Here is an 11,176-nt window from a genome sequence, read left to right as displayed (position 1 = left end):
TTCAGGTGTGTGGGGAATGATCTGGGTGGTGAGTACATTGGCATGTGCATCTGAGGAAATTCACTGGGCCATACATGTAATATTTGCATACTTTACTGAGCGTAAGGTACACCTCATGCCAAGTCAAAACAAGACAACAGATGAAGAAGGAGAAGGGCTACCAAAGCTGAGATCTGAAGGATAAGTACGAACTGGCCAGTGGGAAAGGGGAACAGTGTTCCCAGAGGGGCAACCAGCATGTGCAAAGGCCCAGTGGCAGGAGTGCATGGGGTTGCTGCTCATCTTGGCTCTGGGCTCCTTGAATGATGCTCCTGCACCTCCATTCTCCATGCCTCCTTCCACTCATTTGAAGGTTTCTGCCGCGGAACAGGTTGGCAGAAACAGCCTCACTCTGCCAGTCTGCATTTGCATGTTCCACCATTGAGTTTTATAGCCAGAGAGGGATGGACAGGACTTGGGGTTCAAAGCTGGGTTCAAAGCGCAACTGGCGGGGGGCACGCCTGCCCGGGTGGCTTAGTCAGTTAGGTGTCTGGCTCTTGATTTCAGCTCACGTCATGATCTCGTGGTCATGGCACTGAGTCCCACGTTGAGCTCCCTGCTCGCTGGGTGTGGAGGCTGCTGAAGGATTCTCTCTCTCTCTCTCCCTCTCTCTCTGCCCCTCCCCAGCTTGCACTTTCTCTCTCAAAAAATAGAAACAAAACAAAACAAACAAAAAGCCAAAGCGCAACTGTGCCATGAAACGCCTATTCTTGGAAGGGCCCCTTCGCCCCCTCAAGCCTCCGTCTCCCCATCCGTAAGGAGGGTAGAGGGGACTTTAACGCATGGAGTTTTGGTGAAAAGATTTGATGAAAGCTATTCAACAGTTGCTGTCATTTGGGAGTCAGTCGATAAAGCCTGGAAACAAGGGCCGCCCAAAGTCATGGCTCCCCCTGGGTGATCCATCATGGCGCTCATTAGGTCTCTGCAACCCACAGCTTTGATTTCTTGTCACAAGGAGCTCATATCACCAGCTAGAATGGTGCCTGGCAGGGGTTCGAGGAATGTTGGCTCGTGATGGCCAGCGCTCATGCATGCCAGGCACTGTTCTAAGCTCTTCACACATGTGGACGTGTTTAATCCCCATAGTAACCTCAAGGACCACTACCCTCCCATTTCACAGAGCGGGAAACGGAGGCACAGAGCGGTTGACTGCCTTGCCCACAGTCACACGGTTAATTGATGGAAGCTGGCTCTGCATCCCCTGCTCATCACCGCCCTGCCGTACAGCAAGATTATACAGAGCCGCCCGGGCTGGCCTTCATGAGACAGGCCTGCGGGGGCCTGGGGAAGGTGCTGGAAGCACCCCAAAGGCTGCTGGGGCTCCCCCAAGGCTGCTGACCAAGATCAGCGCTGTCTGGGCAGCCAGTGGGACACTTTGGCGCCTGACGGTGGCGAAACCCACGCCCTTTCCGAGGAAGGCAAACCCACCCAGAATAATTGTTGAGACAACGCGCAGCTTAAGCCGCTTCTAAGCCCGGAGGTGCCCAGGAGGGTTGAGGCCTAGCAACGCGCTGCTGCTACGGGCCCAGCCAGAGTCACCCTGCTGCCAAATCTTTTTTTTTTTTTTTTTGGCTGTCGTTGTTGTCATTGTTATTTTCTGGGAAGAGAGACGGGACATCTCAAGACTTTGTGCTGCTCAGAGAATTAATCTTCACCTGCAGCATCATGTGGGGCTTGCAGCCACTCCCTTTCTTCTGTGCCATCGTGTTTTACTGCTCTTTTTCATTTTACCGGGAAGCAACCTCATGGGAATGTTCTAGAAGCTACCGGCTGAGGGTGGGATGGGGAACACGCAGGGGAGAGGGAGCAGCTTATTCCCCCCAGCAGCAGGGCCGGACTGAGACGCCAGACGGGGTCCCTGGGTGTGGGATTGCGGGCGATGCTTTTTCCCCCTTGCCTCTTTATACATTTTTGGGCTTTCTATATTTGCATAAGCAAAAGGATGGGAGAAAATTCACGGTGCTAATAGCTGATATTTATTGAGCAGGTACTACATGCCGATTTTCCACGTATTCAGTCATTTAACCTTGACAACCTCCCTGTGAGGGAGATAGTCTTACTTGGTCCTATTTCCAGATGAGGAACAGAAGTGCAGAATGGTAAGTAAGGTAAAGAAAAATCCCAACTATCAGCATTTAAAAAGAGATTGTCGGGGCATCTGGTTAAGCGACCGACTTCAGCTCAGTCGTGATCTCACAGTTCCTGAGTTTGAGCCCCATGTCGGGCTCTGTGCTGACAGCCGGGATCTTGGAGACTGCTTCGGCTTCTGTGTCTCCTTCTCTCTCTGCCCCTTCCCCCACTCACGCTCTCTCTCTGTTTCTCAAAAATAAACGTTAAAATAAATTAACAAAAATAAAAAGAGATTGTCAATAACAAGGAATGATCCACGAGGGCTATGTATTTTATGTTTCCATTTATATGAAATGACCGGAAAAGGCCAGTCCACAGAGACAGGAGGTAGATCAGCGGTGGCCTCAGCAGGGGGGTGGAAACAGGGAATACCAGTAAGAGGGCACCAGGGATCTTACTGGGAGAGATGAAATATTCTAAAACAGATTCGTAGTGATGGTCACGCAGCTTGGTAAGGTTAGTAAAATCCATTGAAATGGGCAAATGATATAAGTAAACTATGGCTGGATGGTTGTAAAACCAAGAACTGTAGTTAAAGTGAGAAAAATCTGACATTTATTGAGCGCCTACTCTGCACCTGACGGGAGTTTTCTCTCGTATTAACAGCACATTTGCTTGCCTGAACTCATCTCTGTGAAGCACCTATTATGTGCTGGGCATCATGCCCGGATGTGGGGCTATAGGGAATTTGACGTGTTCCTGGCTCAAGGTTGTTGACCCGGAGGGTGCTGGGAGGACAGAGGTTTTGTGCATGAGGTTGGAATCTGAAGGATGAGGGATAGTTACCAGGTGAAATGCCAAAGGAATGGGGTGGGGAGAATGAAGTTGTTTGTCCATTCATTTATCAGTTCATTCATTCATTCATTCAGCAACTGCTTATTGAGAGCCTGTCAGGTGTCCCCAGCACTTTGACAGGGCAGGCAAGGTGGCTGTGACAAGGAGGCAGAGACTATAAAAAGGGCCCCGTGGGTGAAGTTATGCCCATCCTCACTGAGGAGAAAACCGATCCTAATTCAGAGAGTGGAGGCTGGCATCCCTCTTGGGGATATTCCTTTTGTCTGTCTGAGTGATCCCCCCACCCAGCAAAGAGTCACCTGTGTTCTCTCTGGATGATGGATGGCGAGGTGAGGGTGTCCAGGGTTGAACGGATGGAAGCACTGACCTCACTGACAAGCTTGGGGGAGGGCTGAACATTGGACAGAGGGTAGGACCAGAGTTCTAGGCCAGGTTTTGCCACCAATTTTTTTTTTCGGGTGACCTGGGCCTAGTCCCTACCCCTCTTTGGACCTTGATGCTATTGTCTGTAAATTGGGAACACTGGACTGGCTTCTTTTCTTTTTTTTAATTAAAAAGAAATTTTTTTAATGTTCTTATTTGTTTTTGAGACAGAGAGAAACAGAGCATGAGCAGGGGAGGGCAGAGAGAGAGGGAGACACAGAATCTGAAGCAGGCTCCAGGCTCTGAGCTGTTGGCACAGAGCCCGATGCAGGACTCGAGCTCACAGACTGTGAGATCATGACCTGAGCCGAAGTCGGATGCTTAACCGACTGAGCCACCCAGGTCCCCTCTTTTTTTTTAATTTTTAAAAAATATTGATTCATTTTTGAGAGAGAGAGAGAGAGAGACAGAGCATGGGCAGGGGAGGGGCAGAGAGAGAGAGAGGGAGACACAGAATCTGAAGCAGGCTCCAGGCTCTGAGCTGTCATCCCAAACTGTGAGATCTTGACCTGAGTCAACCGACTGAGCCACACAGGCACCCCTAGGCTGGCTTCTTTCTGAGCCCCATCTGGCTGACATTGATGACCAAGACTTCTGGCCTGAGAAGTCGCCAGAGCTATAAGGGCTTGTTTTGGTTTCTCTGAAACGTTCTGGTTTTAGCATTGAAAGTCCTGCATCAAGGGGAACCCTGGGTCCTGGGCAAATGAAGACAGTTGGTCACTCTACTGGAAGGACATCAGGTTAGCCTCCTCTCTCATCTTACCCATAAAAAGCAAGACACACATCTCACTTTGGCTCCTTTATGGCCACAGCACCATTTTCTAGCCATTTTGTTTGTACGTATATTTCTACAGCTGAGTTGGAAATCCCTCTGGGTATGATTTCCTCCATTTCCTTCAGATCTTCTGGTTCTCTACTCAGCCACCTCCTCCAGGCCAAGTGTCCCTTCTCGCACCCCTCCCATGCCTCAGGAGGGTCTTTCTGGTAGCCTTCATTAGCTTTCCTGGCATTCCTTAAACTCTTGCCTTCTGACAAGCAGAGAGCCTGTGCTGACGCAAGGGTTCAGTTAATGATCATAGAATGTCTGAATCTCTCTAGCGCCCAGGACAGGGCTGGGTGCCCCTGATACCCCAACTCCAGGACAATGCTGCTGGTAGGACATATTCTTCCCGGAACAGGCTGCAGGGAGCCACTCCCCAGGTGTGGCTTTTTAACCCTTTCCGTTCCACAGGCCCCTTGAGCATCTGGTAAAGCCTATGGACCTCTTTTCAGAATAATTTTGTTTAATTTTATTTTAGAGAGAGAGACAGAGAGACAGAGAGCAGGAGCAGGGGAGAGGGACAGAGGAAGACAGAGGCAGAATCCCAATCAGGCTCCGTGTGCCTGACACAGGGCTTGATCCCATGACCCTGGGATCATGACCTGAGATCAAGACTCAAAATCAAGAGTTGGATGCTCAAACCAACTGAGCCACCCAGAAGCCCTAAGAATACTTAAAAAAAAAAAAATGGCGTTAGGATAATAAAACAATTTTTACTAAAATACAATCACAAAAAATTTGAACCAGTTTGTGATATAGTGCTTCTTCACTAACACACCAATAAGATTTAGTGGTGGGTCTAATATGATCTTCATTTCAGAGTTGTGGTAGCTTAAATCATATTTTGAAATATGTACAGTAACTATAATATCGATATGAAAAGATCTTTGACTTCCCTTAGTGACAAATCACAGGGACTTCTACCGGTTCCCTGCACTCACGGTCAAAGAAGATGCTAAATACCATTTAGAGATTAATGAAAATAAAGATATAACTTATGCCCATCCCAGTGTCATGAATTCTATCCACAGCCTCCTTGGGGGAGGGGGTCTCAAACTCCTGCTTTAAGGCCAAGGGGTCTTGATTCTTTCGATTAGATAAACAAAATCACCAAGAGCTGAGAGAACAGAGCGAAGAAAACTGACCACGCTGGGTTGGGTGAAGCAGAGAGAGGTTTCAAGACAGGTGAGTTTTGGTGCTGAGTGTTGTCAAGGTGAGACCATTTTGGCAGGGAGCAAGGAGCTGCGGTTGAGGGAAGGAAACGTGGGGAGGGTCTTTGCTCTTATGACCAAATCAAAAGCAGCAGATTAACACAACAGCCACAACCTCATCCCGGAACAAGCCCACGCCGCCTTTGTGTCTCTTTTGTCGCTGAGGACACCAAACCATTGTCCCTGTAAGACAGGGTACCTGCCCTCAAGCTTACGCACGAGACAAAACACAAAAGTTAATGAGACAAAATTAAATTGCAATTCAAAAAATGCAGCTGGAAGAATCTGGAACATGCCACATGTCTGGTACACAGTGCAAGCCACAGGCGTTCAAAGGTGTGGGCCACCTCCCCTCTGAGGTTTATGGAGAGGATCAAGTGGGAAAATGCACAGGAGCCCAGCAGGGTAGGATTGCCGGTTACAGCAGGCGCTTTTGGGGATGGCTTGTTGTTCCTCTGGTCTCAGCGATCTTCTCTGTAAAATGGAGATAATAACTAAGTTTGGCACCTGACATATAGGAAGCACTCAATAAGGGGAGCCATTATTAGCATTAAGAAAATGATGACAGATATTTGCAAACTGGTTCAAGAGACAGCAGGAGGCTGGAGAGCTTGTTCTTTAGGGTGGTAGAAAAGACTGAATGAATTGAATTCTCGGGTTGGCTCCGCCCTTCACACTGGTTCCACCCCCTTGCTGCCCCCTAAACAGTTGGATGAAATGCACCCCAGGCGTGGGGCCCCCTGCATCTCTGCGCGCGAGTGTGCAGAGGTGGAAAGGTGGTCTCGTTCAGGGCCGGAAACAGCAGCAGCCCAAGGCTGAGCTTTCGGATGTCATTTTCCGGGAGGGTCTTCGCTCAGTCTCCCCCCCCACCTCCGCCGTCCCCCACTCGGCTGGGCTCCCCAGTGGACCCGGGGATCAGCAGCTCGCCAGTGCCCAGGTCGATCTTGGGACGACGAACTCGCGCCCATAGGCGGGGGCAAGCGGTGCAGAAGCCCGCCCTGGTCCACCGCGTGGGGTACGTGCCAGCGGAAGCGCTGCCTTATCCTGGGAAGGTCGATCTAGGCCGCCCCAAGTTGGAGTGGGGGTGGGGGGTGGATGCACCTTCGTACCCTATGGTTCCCCAGCCCTTCCGGGACACCCCGTGGGAATTTGGGGCCGGGGGAATCCGAGTAGGGAGCCGGAGCGGAGCCTCCTTGTGAGAGGATGTGGGGGCAGGGGCGCTCTAACAGGGAAACGTGCGCTGCGCCGGCTGCCGGCCCCTTTAAGGGGCCGGGCTGGCTCTGCGGCGGTTCCAGCTAACCGCGGGCCTGGTGCAGCTCTGCGGTCCGTGTCCCCAGGCAAAGAATCGGAGCCGGGCCGGGCGGCGGGACTCGGCGCGGGAGAGGGCGTGGTCCAGCCGGGAGCCAGGCGGAGCCAGAGCTGCAGACAGCCGGTCCACCCAGCCCAGAAAGCAGCCTAGAGCGGGGGTGGGCGGAGCCACCGCCTCCTGGGCGGGGCCCGGCGCTGCGGGCCTCGGGGGCGGGGCCTCGGTCTCGGGGAGCGCCGCAGAGGGAGGCGGGGTGGGCGGGACGAGGGCAGGGGCGGGGCCTATGTCTGCAGTGGGCGGGGCCCGCCGCAGAGGGGCAGTGCCGGCCGAGAGTCCTCTGCGCGCCGCTGCCGCGGAGCCTCCACACCGACTCTGACAGCCGCGGAGCTGGGACCCGCGACCCTCGCCACCTCACGCAGCCTTCGCGGCCTCCACCGCGGCCCCGAGTCCAGTCCCTCGCCTCGGCGCCCACATCCGGGGGGCGGTCCGGCCGCCGTCGCTGCGGAGGCCGCATCTGGCGCGCATCTGGAACCGCCCGGCCGGCCGCGCTGGAGCCCGCGCCCGCCCTGGCCCGGCCGCGCCGGGAGCCCTGCCCGGAGCTGGAGCCGCATCTGGAGCCGCGGGCCCGGGGCCCTGAGCCGCGCAGCCGGCGCATGGTGAACTCGCTGCTGTTCGGGGAGATGGCCTTGGCCTTCGGCTGCCCGCCGGGCGGCGGCGGCGGGAGCTGCCCCGGCGGGGGCGGCGGCGGCGGCGGGGCCGGGCCGGGGCCGTCGCCTGTGACGGCGGCGCTGCGGGACGACTTGGGCTCCAACATCCACCTCCTGAAGGGGCTCAACGTGCGCTTCCGCTGCTTCCTGGCCAAGGTGCACGAGCTGGAGCGGCGCAACCGGCTGCTGGAGAAGCAGCTGGAACAGCAGCAGAGCGAGCGCGAGCGGCGGCTGCGCTACAAGACCTTCTCCCGCGAGCAGGCCGTGCAGACCGGGCCCGAGCTTCTGCGGCCGCCCGCAGCCGGCGCCGGGCTCGGCAGCGGCAGCGGCGCGGCGGCCGGCGCCAACGCCAACGCCGTGGCCCTGGGCGGCCTGCCCCCCGGCGGCGGCTCGCACCCGCAGCACTACGGCCGTCTGCCCGGGACCATCTGGAGCTACACGCAGGTGCGGCGCACGGGCGGCGGCGGCGTGGAGACGGTGCAGGGCCCCGGCGTGTCGTGGGTGCATCCCGACGGCGTGGGCGTGCAGATCGACACCATCACGCCGGAGATACGCGCGCTCTACAACGTGCTGGCCAAGGTGAAGCGCGAGCGCGACGAGTACAAGCGGAGGTGAGTGCAGACTGCCCTTCCCCCGCGCAGCTCCCGGGGAGGGGGCGTCCAGGTCCCGAAGGCCGCGGAATGCGTGCGTTGGGGAGGGGCCGGGGGCGGCCAGCTGGTCCTAGCAGGTGGGCTGGGAGCTGTGTTTGCCTGGCGCCCTACACGCGCTTGGAAAACTCAGTTATCTAGTTCCAAGAATGGGGGCTGGCGCTGACTACCATAGGGGACACCTCGGCGCTGTCATTGGTCGAGGCAGGTTGCTTTCTAGGTGACATAATAACCACTGGTGTTTTAGGTGATCTCATTTAATCCTCACGCCGACGCAGAGTGTAAAGCATTCTTATCCCCGATTTGTAGATGAGGAAACTGAGGCACAGGGATGCAAGTGACTTGCCTAGGGTGACTTGGCTGATAGTGGTGAAACCAGGATTTGAACGACTAGTGAATTGAAAGACTTTTGGCTAGTTTGTCTGCTGCTCTAGGTATTTTCCAAGGCTGTAGGGGGTGGGCTCCTCTCCCTCTGCGGGTGAAAAGAAAAAACTCAACCAAACTACTGTTTTGTTCCTTGAATTAAATGAGACCATATGTTTGAAAATGGGTAGATTTGTCCCTACCCACTAGGGCCGGAGTCTGCCATTTTGCTCTGGCTCTGCAAGGTCCAGGTGGCGGGGCCTACATCAGACTGGCCACCAGCTTTTAAAAATGCCTCTCTTCATCCCTCTTCTCCCCACCCCACTACTGTCCTGGCTTACTGAGCCCCAACAGACTCAGCCCTAAAGGCCCACAGGAGGCGAGGACCTTGGGCTGAAAACTAGACATTGAAGGGACCCAGACCACCATCTCTGGCTAGTGTGGGGGGCACACTGCCTGCAGGACCAGCCTGCACATTCCTGCCCAGTCCTGATTCCCCAGCTGGGACACTGACACTGCTTCCTGCTTGCCTGCAGCCTGGCCTACAGGACTGATGGCTCAGCTTTCCAATAAGAGGAGAGGGGTCTGTCTGTAGCTTCTCAGGCCTGGGTGGGGGCAGGGCCCTCTGCTGTCCCCGGCATGGGCAGCTCTCCACATTGGGAGCCTCTGTTTGGAGCATGTTGCGAGAAGGATCTTTCCTTCTACTCCTTGAGTCCTGGGGCTCGCATAGGTCTGCCCAGGGAGCTAGGTGTGGGTCTCCTTCCTTTTCCTCCACTGGGCTGGATTCAAATGCCGGCTCCATCACCCGCCAGGGAGACTGTTGAACCATTTGGAAGCCTGTTTGCTCATTTAGAGAGACTGGCGTAATACAATCTACCCAGGGTTGCAGAAGGGGAGAAGTAATCCGTTGATGTTACAGACGAGAGACTGTGTCAGGCCAGCGTGGAGCAGAGGCCCAAGTCTCAGGTCTGTCTCAGGCAGGGCCTGACTCTCAGCGGGGAGGTCTTACACCCCGTTGGGGGAACGAGCTCCTCTCCCGGGCTGGTCTTCTCTTGAGGACTTGAGAATGGCCTGGTGGCCCGCCATGGCCATGGGAAGGCTACCTCTGCCTCTGTGGGCAGCTTCGCCGGGGTGGGGTAGGGGAACAGGCACTTGCTCTCGATGGTGAAACACGGAGGGCTGGGCCCTTCTGTCTGCCACTGTTGATTGTGTCGTCATGCCCCAGGCTTGTGCCGTGTTTGTTTTATTGTGTGTGCTTTTTTGGACCGGGCGACTAAGGAGATGGAAAAACCGTGCCCAATCTCAAAGGGAGATAGGTTGGCGTTGAGCAATGCTCTGTTCAAGTTGCACCCAGGGCGTGGGGTGTGATGTCAGCCTCTGGCGTTGGCCTGGAATGAGATGGCCACTGCTGAGGCAGGTGGAGTGTGGGTGCCTTCCTCCCACCCTCTGGGCTGCACGAGCACCTTCCCTTCCTCCATTTTTTTTTTTGTGAACCGGGGAGGCGCATCTTTTCTGAAGTTGATTCGGGGCTCAAGTTTTTGGATTTTTCCAAAGCAAATATACTCCCTTCTGTGGGACTCAGCTTCCCTCTCTGTAAAGTGAGGGGTGAGTGGGTTAGAACCATGCTCTCTGAAGCCTCATGCTTCCTTAGAGATGCTATTGGGGGGGGGGGCGGTCCTTGAATATTACATGGGACTTAATATTTTAAATTATATTAAAATGTTAAATATGGTTCTAAACGTGCTCACTTGAAAAAAATTTTTTTTCACATTTATTTATTTTTGAGGGGGGGGAGGAGGGGCAGAGAGAGAGGAAGACACACAATCCGATGCAGGCTCCAGGTTCCGAGCTGCCAGCCCAGAGCCCAACGCGGGGCCTGAAGTCACGAACAGTGAGATCATGACCTGAGCCGAAGTCGGGTGCTTAACCCACTGAGCCACCCAGGCGCCCCAACATGTGCTCACTTTTTAAGTTCACGTTAACTCCTTGAAGTCCACCGACACACTAACGTATTAGTAGTTGGCCTCAAGTTAGAGCCACCCTCCTGCCTTCTCTATTTGTCTGAAGAGTACTCTGACATTGCAGAGCAAACCGCTAAAAACCATTCCCATTTGTAGCTACTTATCTGTGTGAGTCAGGATTTTCGTGAAACTCTGCAGCCAAAACTGGAAACAGAATTAAATGGAAAGTGGTGCTGTCATCTGTAGTCCCCGTTCTAAGTGTTAATGAATCAAAATAGCCTCGCCAACTTCACTGATTGAATTCAGAATGGTTATATTTGAAATATCTATATTTGAACTTACAATATAAATGTATACAAGTAGCATTCTGTTTTTACCTGTTTCTGTATTTGGGTTTCTCATAAGAATTTTCTCTTGGGAGGAGGGCAGGCATCTGAACCACTTAAAAAAAAAAGTTAGGGGTGCCTGGGTGGCTCTTAGGCGTCCGACTCTGCATTGGTCATGGTCATGATCTCATGGTTCTTGAGACTGAGCCCCGTCTCAGTTGAGGCTCTGTGCTGCAGAGGCTGCTTGGGATTCTCTCTCTCTCTCTCTCTCTCTCTCTCTCTCTCTCTCTGCCCCTACCTCTGCTCTCTCTCTCTCTCTCTCTCTCAAAATAAATAAACTTAAAAAAAAATTAAAAAACCACCGGGCTAGATGATCTCAGAAGGTCTTGACAAAATATAATCTTGCATTAGAACTCCCGGCCCACTTCTGGGCCCCTGTCCATGAGAG

The 11,176-nt window shown here is 54.0% G+C and overlaps 1 protein-coding gene and 1 long non-coding RNA gene across 2 annotated transcripts in view; one reads left to right on the top strand and one right to left on the bottom strand.

The window, feature by feature from the left end:
- Window positions 1-5,654: 5,654 nt before the first annotated feature.
- LOC122241162 lies at window positions 5,655-6,712 on the bottom strand. The gene is made up of 2 exons (XR_006221158.1): window positions 6,528-6,712; window positions 5,655-5,892 (listed from the first exon to the last, which is right to left on the bottom strand). It is a non-coding gene; the product is annotated as an uncharacterized LOC122241162 (long non-coding RNA).
- Window positions 6,711-11,176, top strand: part of IFFO2 (intermediate filament family orphan 2) — a 47,227-nt gene continuing 42,761 nt past the window's right edge. Inside the window, exon 1 of the mRNA XM_007083833.3 lies at window positions 6,711-8,042. Coding sequence (XP_007083895.2) covers window positions 7,378-8,042 — 665 coding nt within the window. The 5' untranslated portion in view covers window positions 6,711-7,377. The remainder of the gene's footprint in view (window positions 8,043-11,176) is intronic.

Source organism: Panthera tigris, chromosome C1 (genome assembly GCF_018350195.1).
Source record: "Panthera tigris isolate Pti1 chromosome C1, P.tigris_Pti1_mat1.1, whole genome shotgun sequence".
Taxonomy (NCBI): domain Eukaryota; kingdom Metazoa; phylum Chordata; class Mammalia; order Carnivora; family Felidae; genus Panthera; species Panthera tigris.
Note: the sequence above shows the minus strand (reverse complement) of the source record. Positions and strands in the feature narration are given on the sequence as shown.